The sequence below is a fragment of the Oryza glaberrima genome, chromosome 3 (genome assembly GCF_000147395.1).
Source record: "Oryza glaberrima chromosome 3, OglaRS2, whole genome shotgun sequence".
In the NCBI taxonomy this organism is placed as follows: domain Eukaryota; kingdom Viridiplantae; phylum Streptophyta; class Magnoliopsida; order Poales; family Poaceae; genus Oryza; species Oryza glaberrima.
The window spans coordinates 16,943,378-16,959,680 of record NC_068328.1 but is presented as its reverse complement, the minus strand read 5'-3'; the positions used below and the strand labels follow the sequence as shown (position 1 = coordinate 16,959,680).

Sequence of the window (16,303 nt, the reverse complement as noted above, 5' to 3'; positions counted from 1 at the left end):
AAGCCGGTATTGCTCTTATTCATGATAATCACACTAGTACAATATTTGGGGTAGCCTATCTAACTATTGTCGACATGGCGGTCTGACGATCTGACTCGTAGTCGACAACAGGGTAGCCTTCCTCCTCGAACCCGTGCCCGGCGAGATCAGAGACATCGCTTTCGTCTCTCCTGACAGTATCCGGAGACACCGTAGGGGACTAGCCGTGCCTATCTCTGAAGTCGATATCCGGCGTCTTGTCTTGGCGTATGTTGGCTTGTATTGGCTTGTGGCTTTGTGGCGTCTATGTTGCCCATATATTGTGGTGGGTGTGTATTGTCCGTGTCTTCTATGGTGGGTGTCGATTGTGTCCCCTCTCCTAGGGGGCCTTGTATTTATACCCATAGGTGTCCCCTTGTCCAAGTAGAACTAGGGAAACCAATATGGATACAATCCGACTAGTCCTTTGTCGTTTCTATGTAGAACTCTGATTGTCTTTCCTTATCCGGAACTCCTCCTATATCCGCAGGTTGTTTCCGTATAGGACATGGTATGTGGTGGGTCCTGCCGAGATTTAGTCAACTACTATTAGGTATGTGGTATCCATAACCCTGACACATACCATGATTTTTCTGTCTATCAATAACTGCCTCAGTGAACTTGAAGAAGTAGGTTGTTATTGCGGCAATAATGAGACAAACTAGTATTTATGATATCCCCTGGTTAAGTAGTCATGCGTTATAATAGGAACCCTAATTCCCTCGTAAATACAGCTTAGTTTATTATAACAAGAGCTTTAATAATATTAGAATTGTAGCCTTTTTTGGATTTGTACGAAATAATTAGCCTTAAAAAACATTTAATGTTGGTTAGCTCAAAATATTTGGAAATGGAGTGAGTATATGTTACTGACTTTAAAATTTTTCAAACGGTATTCATGTCATTTTCGTGAGTGGACTAAAACAGCAGTCTAGGCACCCTGTCACATTGAACGTTTGAACACCTGTATAAAGTATTAAATATAGACTAAAAAATAACTAATTACACATATTACGACTAATTTGCGAGACGAATCTTTTAAGCATAATTGCTCTATGATTTGACAATATGGTGCTACAGTAAACATGTGCTAATGACGGCTTAATTAGGCTTAATAAATTCGTCTCACGTTTACTGACGGATTCTGTAATTGGTTTTTTATTAATGCCCAAACATCCCATACAACACTCTGTATAATACCCAATGCGACGTGCCAAAACTTTAGACACCTGGATCTAAACACCACTCTGTTCCTTCTCCTCTATAAATGGCACCGGGGTGGTTTGTCGGCACCAAAGGCAGAAAAGAAAGCCAATGGCGTCTTCAGGCCTCGCAGTTGCAGCAACAGCCTCGTCAGCCTGGCTCTGCTGCCCCAATCATCACATCCATACCAGCAGCAGCAGATCTCGCAAGCATCTTCTTCTCCATGGCCTGTACGGGTCTGCACCTGCACGTACTAGGTATAGTAGCTGCAACTTTATTCACAATGTGATGTCACGTTATTATATATGTTTCGTCGTCAATGGCGGCGAACCTTGCAGGGGACGACGGCCGCCGGTGTGGACTGCGGCGGCGGCCACCGCAGCAGCGCCGGCGGACACGGCGGCGTCGGCGCGGCGGGAGCAGGTGGAGATCGCCCGGTCGCTGAACGCGTGGGTGGAGGAGAACATGCTCCCGCTGCTCACCCCCGTCGACTCCGCGTGGCAGCCGCACGACTTCCTTCCCTGCTCGGCCGCGGGCGGCGGCGAGGCGCTGGCGGCGTTCACGGAGGGCGTGGCCGAGCTGCGCGCGGGCGCCGCCGGCGTGCCGGACGAGGTGCTGGTCTGCCTCGTGGGGAACATGGTGACGGAGGAGGCGCTCCCGACGTACCAGAGCATGGGCAACCGCGCCGAGGGCCTCGCCGACGGCACCGGCGTGAGCCCCCTCCCCTGGGCGCGCTGGCTCCGCGGCTGGACCGCCGAGGAGAACCGCCACGGCGACCTCCTCAACCGCTACCTCTACCTCTCCGGCCGCGTCGACATGCGCCAGGTCGAGGCCACCGTGCACCGCCTCCTCCGCAACGGCATGGAGATGCTGGCGCCGGCGAGCCCGTACCACGGCCTGATCTACGGCGCGTTCCAGGAGCGCGCCACCTTCGTCTCCCACGGCCACACGGCGAGGCTCGCGGGGCAGTACGGCGACCGGGCGCTCGCCAAGATCTGCGGCGTGATCGCCGCCGACGAGAGGCGGCACGAGGCGGGCTACACGATGGCGTCCGCCAGGCTGTTCGAGCTCGACCCGGACGGCATGGCGCGCGCGCTGGCGGACGTCATGCGCGGGAAGGTGACCATGCCGGGGCAGCTCATGTCGGACGGCCGCGACGGCGACGGCGAGCACAGCCTGTTCGCCCGGTTCTCCGCCGTGGCGGAGCGCGCCGGCGTGTACACGGCGAGGGACTACGGCGACCTCGTCGAGCACTTCGTGCGGAGGTGGCGGGTGGCGGAGCTCGCGGCGGGGCTCTCCGGCGAGGGCCGACGCGCGCAGGAGTACCTGTGCGGGTTGGCGCCCAAGATCCGGAGGATGGAGGAGCTGGCCCACCGGAGGGCGGCCCGCATCGAGCCCGCCATGGCCCGTTTCAGCTGGATCTTCGATAGGCCCGTCATGCTGGGCTGATCAACCCGGGGCTTCGGTTATGGTTTTATGGGCCCGTTTACTGGGCTCTGCTTGCTCAAATTATAATAAGCTACATCGTGTGCTAAAATAATTTATCTTTGTTATTAAGGATTCGTGTGAGAAAGCTATTTTGTTTTCTGTAGCAAGTTTAGGAATGTAATGTAATGTAATGAAGCGGCAGGACGACTGCCATTTGATTAAGAAAAGACTCGCGCTTGTTTGTAGTCCAAAACATGTGTGTAAATTACGGCATATCACTGCTGAACTTAAATTCGTGCTTGGATATGCCCGTACCACACTAAATTTACACCGAAATATGTTTCAACGAAGTACCTTTCTTTGCATGGTTAAACATAATGTACTCTGCCGCCTTTAATGAGCTTGATTCATGGTCGAAAACACATGTTACCTATGTATTTTTATCACTCAATGTCTCAAATGATTGAGAAAACTTTTTTGGGTATATGTTATAGTTCCTTCTTTCATATGTTTGTCAGAGTTTCTCATGTTGTATATGCGTGTGATCTGCTGCTGTTATCTTTGACAAGGGAAAGGTTTTAGCATTTACCCAAACGGGAATTTCACTTGTATATATATTATCGTATGAACCAAAAAAAAAAGATAAATGGTATTCCCGTTGAGCCAAAAATTAGAAGGATAATTTGTTTGCAAGGGTCAGGGGCGGAGCTAGTATAGCTAGGGGGTGCCTAAGAACCCAGTTTCAAAAAAAATTTTACCTATAGTTTATCTATTTTCACCATATATATATACCCTGTCAGTTTAAACTTAAGCACCCGTATCAAGCTAAATTTTATTCAAACCAGAGTAAAGCAAGCGAGTGGAACCCCCTTCATTTTGTTCTAGCTCCGCTCCTGGCAAGGGTATAAAGGAAATATCATACTCGGATACTCGCAGGCAGACCCTCAAGGAAAAAGCATATATTATATCAATTTTGATGCCCTTCCTTTTCTCGGACAAAGCCTTTTCAAGGTTAGATGGAATCTTCTTTTATTTATCGGGTTTGCTTCAACCTATATTTGTGAGAGGTCTCTGTTGAGTTTGCGGTTCAATGGTATCTTCTACAGTCAACCTCGCCCTCACCGTCACCATCGTCAGCTTCATCATCTTGGTCATCGGATTGGAAGTAAGTGAAGCACTGTCGCCTAGGGATGGCAATTTCCCCCGCGGGGCCGGGTCCCCTGCGGGGACCCTGCCCCTACGGGGGTGGGGGTGGGTGGATTTTCTGACCCGGCGAGTCAGGGCCCGGGCCCGCAATTGGGCGGGGGAGGTAATTCACCCGCGGGGCTCCGAGGAGTACATATTAAACTTTTAAATGTAGTGCCAACCCTGAACACCAGCACAAAATGTCATATGGCCCATTAGGCCCATGAAAACCCTAACCCTACCCACCGCATCGCTCCTCTCCTCACTCCCAGCCGCCGACGCCAATGCCCCTAGCGGCTAGCCGCTAGCTCAACACGGCAACAGCGTTGTACGCGTACGCCCCTCCCCAGCAGGCGGCAGCGGCACTGCGGCAGCACGTCCCTCCTCTCCGGTCGCCCTCTCCACCGTCCTGTCCCCTCCTTTCCCCTCTCTTCCGGCGGTGCAGAGGCGCGGCGGGACAGCGCCCGCGGCGGCGCGGCGGCGGCGCAGCGTCGCAGAGGCGTGGCGGCGGCGCACCGGCGCAGCACACAAGCTGAGAGCGTCTCTGAGACGCACGTCGAGAGAAACTCTGAGAGGTATTTCTTGGTCTATATCTCTGTGTTCTTTCATCCCTAATTTCCGATCTGATGCCATCCCTAATTAGAACATGATTTAGGGTGAATTGTTGTGGATCAGTGGTTGAACTTGTGGTGAATTGTTTTGGATCAGTGATTGAACACTTGAACTTGAATGATTGATGTGTCAATATTTGAGGAACGATGGATCATGAAAATATTTCTGTTTTTGCTGAATTTTGATAATGTTATTCAGTATTCAAGTGAAGTATTCATGCTATTTTTGGGCTGAATCAATGGAGTTGCTACTCACTGCGGTTGCGGGGCCCCGCAGGGGTCAGTGGCGGGGGATGATTTCCACCCGTATGTCCACTCGGGGCCAGGGGCGGGTGGAGAGTTTGGGGGTCGGGGGCAGGGCCGTTCCAGCCCAACCCGTCTCTGACCCGCCCCGTTGCCATCCCTACTGTCGCCACCGTTGGCTTCATTGTCTTGGTCATCGGATTGGAAGAATAAGTGAAGCAGGGACTTGGTTACTTTTTGGTGTCCTTATTTTCAGGATCACTGTATAACTTATTTTGGAGAGGTTTTTCTGTAAATCGTGTTGTACATCTATCTGCCTGTTCTATCGTAGCCTACCAAATCTAACTTTCTTTGAGAGGTATGGTGTTCACTCATGTGCGTTGTACATAACCTCCTATATATATTTAAGAGTAAAATGCATCAACGGTACACGAACTTGTCAGGTGGGTGCAATCTAATACATGAACTTGTAAAATGCTTGTTTTGGTGCATGAACTTATTTGGTACGTGCAAGCTAAGGCTAAAATGGTATGACTAGACTGATTTTTCTATGTTGAACATTATAAATTATAAATTAATAGATGACGTGCGTGCACATAGTAGAAAAAGTTATATTTGCAAACTTAGTTTTCACTTTATCTTTCTTTGTCTATCCTTGCATTACTACTTGCATTATTTTTGTTATGCGATCATTACGCCTTATTATATGTTTATCTTTCTTAGACACATGTTTACATAGAGTTTAAATCAACAACAAAATTAGTAAGATTAACCTTGCCGTGCGATTTTGACCTTGTTCACACGCACCAAACAAGTTCATGCATCAAAACGAGCGTTTTACAAGTTTATGTACTAGATTGCACCCACCTGACAAGTTCGTGTACCATTGATGTAATTTACTCTATATTTAATAAATGCATAAAGTGTTTTTTTTTTAAAAAAAAAACAGGCCTTAGAAGCTCGAGGAAGATGAAGAGGAGTGATGGCAGAAGGGAACCTGCACGTTTAAAGGCCCATTTAGAGGCCAATCTAATCATTTGGCCCACTAACTCATTTGGTGGGCTGCTGCGTACAGGAAACGGGAGTGGGGACGGCTGGCTGCGGGTGTGAGCGTGCGATTGCGGCGGGCGGCGGGCGGTACGGCGGCGACGGAGAGTGCGCGAGCTGCGATCCCACAACTGGCGAGGGGCTGGCCGCCGATCTGCTTCGCTAGCCGGCGAGGAGCCCAGAGCCGCAGGAGGCCGATCTGCTTGGCTAGTTCGCTTCCCGCCTCCTGCTCGCCTGCTGGCTACGCCCTACAGTGAGGGTGGCTCGGCGGCGGAGGGCTGCCGCGTAGTGGCTGAATGTGGCGCACGGCGGTTGAGGTCAAGCACAGCGGCTAACAACGACGCAGGACGGCTGACGGGGGGCGCTGGTGGCAAGGTACTCTTTTTCCCAAACCCTAAAATTTTCCCCACCTTTTGCCTTTAAATCTGCTCTACTCTCTATTCGAATGATTGAATATATTGGTTGATTTGTTGCTATTGTGCATAGAACAAATAGAAAATATTTAGATCTGAAAACTTCTCCTATGTGTGTGTATGTGGAATTTCATATAGAACTATAGAGTAGTGATGAGGAGAGAATTTGTTCAGAAATATTTTCAGTGGATTGCACAAAGTTCAGAAAATTGATTTAATGAATGTAGCATGTTGTTATAGAATAAAGTACAGTAAAGAACTAATTGGTACTAGCCATATGGTAAATGAGTGTCTGTGTTTAAAGTAGCTACCAGCAAAGAAGACTTGCAACCTTTTCAGTTCAGAAAACCGAAGGATAAAATTGTCCATCTTTGCTTCCTTCACTCTTCCAAGATTTCTAGAGCTGATCAAACTAGCCAAACACTTTCAGCCCACCTCTAGATCCTATAGGAGCAAGCTCCCATTGGAGTTGGAGTTAGGAGCTAAGATCTAGGAGTTGGAGCCCTACCAAACAGGCCCTGATTATGTCATGCTATTCTTTGGTTTATTTCTAGACTTCATTCTCTAAATCTATTTGCAGATCCAACATACTAACGAATATCAATAGACCAATTATGCTCCTGAAATTAGAGATGAAGTGAGGAGGGCATATTTGTTGAATGTTCCAAATAGAGTACCAGTTAGCCACTGAATCATTTTCTGCTTATGGCAATGAAAATTTAGTTAAGCTTGCTCGATTTTATTATAATATCTTTCAAGTTCAGAGTTGATGCCGCATCTCCCTTCCAATCTACATACCTTACCAATGATAATACATAAAGATAAAAGGTTTTCAAACTACTTGAGACATCTCTAGAATGAACTGCTTGTTACACATGAAATTGTATTTTTCTTCAATTGTTATGTAATTCATTCAAACTACTCAAGACATCTCCCAGAATGAACTATTTGTGCTACTGTTTTTTTAAGAGCATGTTGATGCCTATTTTTTATTTGTATGGCACAGTTTTTTTAACGCTGAATATCCAACAGCAAAATCCTGCGTGATATCTTATCTCGTCAGCCCTGACAGAGATGGGGCCAGATGTCTCCATGGCCGTGTGTTGCGCCTTTCCAGTACTTGTGTCTTTGCTTCTTATCCGCTTCGCATATGTGATGTATCACAGCGGTCACATGCCTTCGAAACTCTCAGCTTCAGCTGCTGGAATGCGGTCTCTCATCGTCCTTGGGTCTGGTGAGTTCATCTTGGAGATTGAATAACCTATGGCCTATGGTCTATTTGTGCAGTAGAATTTCTTCCTCCTGAAATATGTGTTGTAGCCATGAGGACTTATTTGCAATTACATTTGTTATTTTCACATATTCTGCATGCTTAAGATCAGATTCAATGTGTATATATCCATTTCTTTGCTTGTCATTCACTTGAAAGATTAAAAAAACAGAGATTTGGGACATGCGAAATACTTGAATATCTGTGATTTTTTTTTTATCAATTAGCTTATACACTTCATTGTAATTCAATAGAGAAATAAATAAAGTGCGTGTGCAATCACATTTGTTATTTCACATGTCCTATACACCTAGGTTAAGAGTCAGTACGTAATGTATATTATCCATTTCCTTGTCATGCAATAGAAAGTTCATAAAATCAGACTGGAGACATGTGAAATACTTGAAGATTTGAGATTGTTTGTCAATTAGCATGTACATTGTATAGGGTATCTATTGACTAACAATGGGAATGTTGTGCTCCTCATGCAATTCTAGTGAAAGCACCATCCAATGTTGTATCAGATGAACCTTTCCTGAATTAGGCTGTGTTCGGATGGAGGAGATGGGAACCAATCTCCTGTGCACGGAAAACGGAGCGGTCCATTAGCGCGTGATTAATTAAGTATTAGCTAATTTTTTTTCAAAAATGGATCAATATGATTTTTTTAAATAACTTTCGTATAGAAACTTTTTGCAAAAAAAAAAACACCATTTAGTAGTTTGAAAAGCGTGCGCGCGGAATACGAGGGAGAGGAGTTGGGAACCTCTTGTGCCGAACACACCCAGGATAGTTATTACTTGTAGCCTTGACTAGAAATATGCCATGTCCATTTTATTTTCTTCAAATACTTTAAGATTATATTTATTTGCATATTGCATCTGGTTACGTTGCAAGCCAAATGTTCTCCCTCCTCCAATCATTCCCTACAGAAGCAAATGTTCTGGTTCTGCTAATGTGTTAATATTAATACCACATGTCTCTGTATGCTGGATTCATTTTGGCCATATGTGTCTTGCACAGGTTTATGTCCAAACGAGTTATATATTGTAAATAGTGCATAAATGTCTGACAATTTGATCTTCCTTTGCATTGGTTTGGTCTTTTTGGAATATCCCTGTACATGTTCATTGTCTGCCTGTACATGTTCATCGCCTGCTGCTCTATTTTCTCAGCCTGTACTTACATAAGCATAATTTGAAGTATCAATTATCATATCTCTTCCAACATTGCTATTTTAACAAACTCTTGTGCACCGCACTGTTGAGGGAATTAAGTATATACTTTGTGTAACAATTACTACTATCCACAAGAGACTCAGCATTATGGAACACCTATTGATCCTTTAGCTTGTTTTGCAGGAGGACATACTGCAGAAATGATGAATGTTGTAACTACACTTCAGAAGGATAGATTTACTCCAAGGTACTATGTAGCTGCACTTACTGACAACATGAGCCTTCAGAAGGCACAGGTCTATGAGCAGTCATTGGTTCGGGTTGAGGTGAATTTACCATGCTTTGTCAAGTTATGATTTGTTGGAATTTTCCCAAGTAGTTAAAATTTGTACTAATGAATCTAATTGATGCCTTTTCAGGTTGATAAAGAAGAGGGTGTTGAGAATGCACAGTTCGTACAGATATATCGCAGTCGTGAAGTAGGCCAATCTTATATTACTTCCATCGCAACGACATTGCTTGCTACGTCACATGCTATCTGGATAATAATAAGAATAAGACCACAAGTGGTGTGTTTTCTGTTTCAACTTTCAAGGTATTAGTGTCCATAATGTAACATGAACACAGATATATTAATTGCTTGTAGTACGCCTGCAGATTTTTTGCAATGGTCCAGGGACATGCATTCCTCTGTGTGTCTCGGCTTTTCTTCTGAAGGTACCTTAACATCCTAGCTCTTATATTGGCTGGTCAATAGAAGATTTGTACTTTATGCAGTATAAGACTTGTGGGACCTTTTATTACCCCCTCCGTTTCACAATGTAAGACTTTCTAGTATTGCCCACATACATATAGATGTTAATGAATCTAAACACATACATATGTTTAGATTCATTAACATCTAAATGAATATGGGCAATACTAGAAAGTCTTACACTGTGAAACGGGGGAAGTATTTGTTATAAAACAGTGTCTAGGGCCATCTTGCCTAAGTCCAAACATCCAATCTTCATATTTGATTATTTGTCTCACTTCCAAGTCAGCATAATGCTTTATATCTCTACTGAGTTTTGGATTGTTGTATTTCTGCAGGTGCTTGGTTTGGGATGGTCCTCCATTTTCTACATCGAAAGCATTGCAAGAGTGAAGAAGCTTTCATTAAGCGGTTTACTGTTGTACAAGCTACGAATAGCTGATCAGTTCTTCGTGCAGTGGCCCCAGCTGCAGCAAAAATACCCTCGAGCATGCTATGCCGGCCGTTTAATGTAAAGATTCACGCATAGATGATAATATTGCTTTACAGCAAAATGCTAATGGTTTTATATTGCAGATGTTCTTCTGATTAGATGTGACGTTTGTCAAATATTTTTCTTCCTTTTCAACAGACTGGACTGGTCATTATCTAAAAAAAAACAGACTGGACTGGAGTGATAGATAGATGCCATGAACCGAGGAGATATTGCATTTGTATAGAAGTAATTTTGTGTAACTATACTGTGTAACTATACTCATTTTGTACCTCCAGTTCCTTCTATTACTGGTGAAACTAATGAATATATCTTCGTGCACTATGGCCAGGAAAAGGCGGATAGGCTATTCCAATTGTCTGTTGGTTCTGGGCCAAACTTTTGTTTTATTTTTTTTTTTGGGATTTTTGCCGTGTGATACTCTGTGGGCCATATATAGTTTTCTATTTTTCTGTTTTTTCCCCATTGAATGTGCCTCTCCCGAGTTCTCATTTATCTATACAAATATACCTACACAAGTTGCAAGAACAAACGCAGACACACACTCACCCCTGAATTTCTAAAAAAAAAGAAGTCGCAAGAAAATATAAATTCGTATACTCAAATTTAAAGTTAAATTTCATATTTGAATTTAAAATTATTCTGGCCAGTACAGTAAATACCGCTTGGCATCCCAAGACTTGTACCGTCCGGTATGTTGATTGTGATCCCTAGACCTGTTGACAAAGGAGTTGCTTTGTTTGAATTATTATTCTCAGCAAATGTGATCAACTGAGGAATTTTAGAGGATTTCATTCCTATAGGAATTTTTCCCACAAAGCTCTTTGAATCAAAGGAATGAATCCTATGGAATCCTATGAAATTCCTATAGAATGTATCTTCCCATACAAGTTTTGGAGTAATTTTAACAAGAGGTAGAAACTCATGGAAGAAATCCTTTGAGTCTTTATCTCTCTTCAAATTCCTGTGTTTTTCCTTTAGTCCAATCAAACGGTCATTCCTATGTCATTCCTATTCCTCCGTTTTTTCATTCCTGTGATTCAAAGGGGCCCTAAGTATCGATTGTTTGATCATCACTTGCCTCAACAATTAAAGGGAGAACTAATATTTCTTACACAAATTAGTTATAAATAATATAGTTTCACTTGTCTTAAAGAATTACTATGGATCTCACTCATCTTAGCTATAATGTATTTGTGAAAATCTACTAAAATCTTATATCTCATGTATCTCTAAAGATTACTGTTCTCCATGTCTATATTTTGATTTTAAACCCCTATTCTTGCTCTATAGGATCCAAACTTTTTGAAAAATGGTATTTCTATAGAAGTGTGTTTGAAACCACTTATTAATCATTACAAACAGAACCAAAGTGTTTCGAAAAGATTTTGAAATTCATTTGTCAACTCCTCCTATAGACTAGTACGAATTTGTGATATTTCGGGTTAAAAATGACCTATAGCATATATGTTTTGGGAACGGATTGTTAAAAATTAAAATTTGATAGAAATGATGCTTGGCATGTTGACACACCGGAGAATCCTTCTTGTGTAGTGGAAAGGATTATGTTCCAATTGGAAGAATGGGCGAACTTGAATGAAAAGAAGGCATCTAAGGTCCAGCAACCGACACAACAATGGTAGAAACCTCCAATGGGGTGGTTGAAAGTAAAGACCGATGTAGCTTTCAGGACGAAAATTTTTAGGGTGCTACTGGAGCTGTTGTAAGGGATGACATAGGTGAGTTTTTAGTACCAACTTCTCACTTATGTCCTTCAGTTTGTAATGCCACAATGTCAGAAATATTGGCTTGTCAAAGAGCAGTGCAGTTGGTGAGTGAACTAGAGGCTCCAATGGTAGTCCAACAAATACTAGTTGATGTGATCTTTACTCGTTCGCTTTATAGGACGATGATTCAAGATTTGAAAATCTTGCTGAGCTCTTTCCAGGAGTTTAGGGTCGTTTGGATTCGTATGTCAGCGAATAGGGTAGCTCATGTTTTACCAAACGATTGCTTTTATAGCGAATGTATTTTGACCTGGTTCTTTAGTTCTCCGGAGCTCCTAAGGTATACTATTTGCTTGCGGACTCTCGGAGTTCCTAAGATTTGCTAATGGACTGTAATCAAACCATGGTAACTGAATAAAGAGCTACTGACCTTCCCCTAAAAAAAAAACTAGCAAATATCATAGAAAATTATAGAAAAAATTGTACATATGATTTCAATAGTATTACACCTACGTGTGAAATTTTATCTTCAAATTCATTATATTTTAGCCATAAAAAAAGATAATTTTTACTCTTAATACCATGTGATTTTATCAATTTTTTGTTACAGTTAAAATATAATGAATTTGAATATGAGACTTTACATATATGTGTAATTCTATTAGGAGTACATGTCCAACTTTTCTAGAATTTTCCTTGGCATTTGCAGATATGTTCCTACATGCATATTCTATAAGCAACAGTGTCAAAGGATTAAAAACTCTCTCAAAGCTTTTGAACCGTTAGAATTCTTTCCTTCGACAGTGTCAAATTTATTATCCTGATATGCCAAGCACATCGGCTAATGCAAGAGGAGGTCTGCTTCACCAAACTGATAACAATCATACATTGGAGTGGCGTGAACCATTTTTATTCCAAATTTCCAACAGTACATATGGTTCAGTAGTACACATGCTTCAACTGGATAACAAAAATTAACCATGAACATTCTTTACATGCGTCAAATCACAACAGAAAAAACGATTAAAGCTTCTATTTCCAATCAAGCATGTCTAAGAGCCAAAGAATTTCAGTCTCCGACCTTGCTGCATCACAAAAGTCTAGCTCTATACCAAATACTTCGATGACGTTTGTTCCTTTGTACAGGAAAAGCAAAGACATCCATGCTCGGATGTCTGATATAAAAGGGTATCTTGGTGAAAACCGGAGATATTCATATGCCAATGCCCGTGCTGCGTTGCTGTCGATGTAATCAAAAGTTGACTTATTAATGACGCAAGCCATCTTCTTTGTATCCTTTCGGTGGGCAAGAACAGACACAGTGATGGATGGCCCCATAGTTATTTCCAGCTTGGGTTCAACCTCCATCATCAGAATGCAGTCAGGAGCAGTCAAATGTGCTACAAGTACATCCGGAATGCCACAAGGTGTATTCTGCAGACCTCCTCGAAGGATGCAGCCTGAAACAGCTTGAGAGAAGATGAGTGATCCGTCAAGCCACATGTCAATGTAAAACACAAGATCCTCGAATGTGAGCTTTGGTACAGGAAGGTGCTGTGGCGTCCGTGGTTTGGAGAAGGTTAAATAGAGCTTCTGGTAGTTTGCATCTGAAGGAGGTTGCTTGCAAATGGAAGGCCACTTCCTCGCACATATGCATTTCCAGAAGTAGTCATCCTTTGCAATTTCTCGCCATTGACGACATACAAGCATGCAAAAGACTAGGTCTTTACCATCCAGTAGAGGGAAAACTGCTTTAAGAACTTCATCGGACAGCCCATTCTCCATTCTTACTCGAAACTTCACGATATCAAATGGCCCAGCCTCCAGGCTTCTGAACAGCCAAATGACAGAACCAGCCGTGCCTATCAAATATTAGAAGATGATGAAAAATATTAATTCATAAACACTGGAATAAAGCTGAAAAACTGTTCACATATTCAGTTTCACTGTAAATTAAATTGTATATAATGGAAAAAAATATGAGGAAAAGTGTAAAAGACTGTGCAGAACATGAATTGATTACCGCTAAATATGAACAGTAAATCCAAGATATGTTCACATTCAGCAGCAGTACTCTTATATAGGACCACAATAAGGCCAGGGGTCAACGACAATAGCAAGATATGGAAGACAAGAGAATGCAACTGATGAAAAGGGTAGACTTGTACCAAGCTTAACAAAATAATGTTGTAAATATGGCAACCATATACTAAAGGGCTGGGCAACGCCAGACCCATCAGGCCATCACTACAACTAGATGATATGAGAAGACTGATTTGGACGCAGTACCATATTAAACATTTACTACAATGCGTTAGCTTAAAGGGTAGAACTTCAACATCATGGAAAAAGATGGTCCTAGTTTATGCTGTTGAGCAATCATTACCAGAGAGAAGCATTCAGTCATATCCCTAAATTTCAGATAAGTTCAACCTCATCCCAAAAAAAAAAATCTCTCTCTTTTTTTTTTTTACCAGGTGTAGTTAATATAGGAGTATTACTTAGCACAAGAACAAATTTACTGAGACGCAAACACCCAATTATTCATTGTATCGTGCCCCTGATAAACATTGGGGGGAGAATTGCACTCGTTCATTTATCATCAATATCCATTCAACAACCGCAAGGATTTCAGTTCATTTATCATCAATATGAAAATAGATCAGGGAAAGTACAACAAAGCGTATCATCCTCTCTTGATTTTCTGCAACTAAAAGAAAACTTTTTTTTTTTTGCCGATCTCGTTAAATTTTACTACATACAAGTAAGAATATAAAGTGCCCAAAACGCCCCCAAATTCTTTTTCAGCAAAATTTGGGGGGAAATGCGGAAGAAACTGGTTGGAGAGGGGGGCAAGATAAACCATCAAATCCCCAATCGCCGGGCTCATGAGGTGGAATTGAGGAGGGGGAGAGAGCTACGTAGACAAGAACATAATACTACCTTTCAATTCGACTCGAACCGGGCAGGACAGGAGGGAGGAGGCCACCGACCACCGTCGATCTCCCAAACCTGCCGCGCGCGCGCGGGGGGCGGGAGAGGGGGGAGAACCGTCCTCTCGCCGAGGAGTCTCTAGGCCAACTTCGATGACGCGCGCGCGAGGAAGCGAAGCGCGGGGGGAGGAGGAGGAGGGCGGCCGTGCGTGCGCAGATCAGGAACACGGAGGAGGAGGAGGAGAGAGGGAGAGAAGACGGGGAGAGTAGAGGTGTCCAGACTCCGGAGGAGAGAGATGGGAGGGAGGGGGTGAGGGGCATTTTGGTCCTCTCCATGAAAAAAACTCTTGTTTTAAAAAAATCAAAGCCATATTAAGCAAAAGAAGGAAAAAAAAAAGGAAATTAGTACCCATTCGAACGGAATGATACCTGAAAGATATTATCTGATATATGTTCTCTATAGACCAATAATATGAGACCATTAACACAGTTAAAGCTAAGCTGCTTGAAGTCTAGGCAAAAGGGGTACTCTTTCTACAACTATATTAATATTAATGTATTAGTATCAAATGGTTTAAATAGGAAATAGCTAATGGATAATTTTTATCTGATATAGAACACATACCGATAAAATGGTTTGGACTATTTACTACAAGGGCACCCTCCCTTTTTTATCCAATGCAAATCGACGACCTATATATATAAAAAAAGAAAGTTTTTAGATTTGAAGAAAAAAGTAGGATATATCCATTTTCATTTTCATTTTTCTATTTAGTTTTTCTTAATTAAATTGAAAATTTTAACTAAAGGGAAAATACAAATAAAAAAATAACTTTGTTGCCCATGATAGATTTTTATCCTCTTAATATTTATCTAGTATTATATGGGTTGCGGTATATTGAAATGTAAACATAAAAGAGAGGGTAGAGGATAGGCTCATTACATAAAAAAAAATGGAAGTAGCCATAGCAAAAAAAAAGAAAAATAAAAAGAGGGAGCGTGAGAGCCAAATGAATCGAAAGATTCATGTTTGGTTCAGGAAGAGATCTATATCAGGCGATATCTCTAAGGTATCATCCCGTACGAACAGGATACCGTCGAGGTATCAAGTGACACCTCTAAGGTTTCATCCTGTCCGAATGGAGTCTGGTAGCATTCCTAAAAAAATGCTATACCCTTCATTAATAAAAAAAAATAAAATGAGGAGGAGGTAGTACAAAGGTCATGTTTGGCATAACTCCATAGCTTCAAATTTGTGATCTACGATATAAAGTTTATGTGTTAAATATAGTGGTTTAAAATTTTCAATATCAAATAAAATAAGAATAAAATGATTTATCTAATGTTATCAGCATAATCACATATCCAGATCCATTGATTTATGAAGTTCAAAATACCCAACTCTAAGATATTCTAATCTCGAGCTGTGCCAAACAAGATCTAGATGGCTAAACTTAGAAGAAAAAGATAAAGTGATAGTAAGAGGTATAATGGACCCCACAACTAAAAATACAAAACCAAAAACTAAAATACATTCTTTTTTGAGACAGAGGGATACTTTATTTTTATTGAGGTATAATTAATTAAAACTTCATTTATGTGGTTTTTACTTGTCTTCTAGGATATATCAATACGTTCTGAAGTACATATTTGGTCATTATGCTTTCTAATTGCACATTTCAAAAATATTCAAATCTAGTAATGGTGTTTTTCACATAATATATATCAATATATTTTCCATATTTTAGAGATTTATGGTATGAATTATAAGATGTTGTCTATTTGAGAAAGGTTACAGCG

The 16,303-nt window shown here is 42.0% G+C and overlaps 3 protein-coding genes across 5 annotated transcripts; 2 read left to right on the top strand and 1 right to left on the bottom strand.

Annotated features, from left to right (window-relative positions):
* Positions 1-1,318: 1,318 nt before the first annotated feature.
* Positions 1,319-2,876, top strand: LOC127765547 (acyl-[acyl-carrier-protein] desaturase 4, chloroplastic). Its single transcript, XM_052290463.1, has 2 exons — positions 1,319-1,478; positions 1,560-2,876. The coding sequence occupies exons 1-2, from the start codon at positions 1,333-1,335 to the stop codon at positions 2,668-2,670; spliced, it is 1,257 nt and encodes a 418-aa protein (XP_052146423.1). The 5' UTR covers positions 1,319-1,332; the 3' UTR covers positions 2,671-2,876.
* Positions 2,877-5,754: 2,878 nt separating this feature from the next.
* On the top strand, positions 5,755-10,198 carry LOC127765343 (uncharacterized). 3 transcript variants are annotated; one of them, XM_052290212.1, is made up of 6 exons: positions 5,755-6,110; positions 7,155-7,382; positions 8,780-8,922; positions 9,016-9,165; positions 9,254-9,313; positions 9,689-10,198. In XM_052290212.1, the coding sequence occupies exons 2-6, from the start codon at positions 7,223-7,225 to the stop codon at positions 9,863-9,865; spliced, it is 690 nt and encodes a 229-aa protein (XP_052146172.1). In that variant the 5' UTR covers positions 5,755-6,110; positions 7,155-7,222; the 3' UTR covers positions 9,866-10,198. The 3 variants fall into 3 exon arrangements, with proteins under 3 accessions (XP_052146172.1, XP_052146174.1, XP_052146171.1); XM_052290214.1 differs by having other exon boundaries at positions 5,756-6,110; positions 7,315-7,382; XM_052290211.1 differs by having other exon boundaries at positions 5,756-6,110; positions 7,181-7,382.
* Positions 10,199-12,458: 2,260 nt separating this feature from the next.
* Positions 12,459-14,819, bottom strand: LOC127765373 (F-box protein At5g39250). The gene is made up of 2 exons (XM_052290256.1): positions 14,514-14,819; positions 12,459-13,432 (listed from the first exon to the last, which is right to left on the bottom strand). The coding sequence occupies exon 2, from the start codon at positions 13,353-13,355 to the stop codon at positions 12,603-12,605; it is 753 nt and encodes a 250-aa protein (XP_052146216.1). The 5' UTR covers positions 13,356-13,432; positions 14,514-14,819; the 3' UTR covers positions 12,459-12,602.
* Between the last annotated feature and the right edge of the window lie 1,484 nt (positions 14,820-16,303).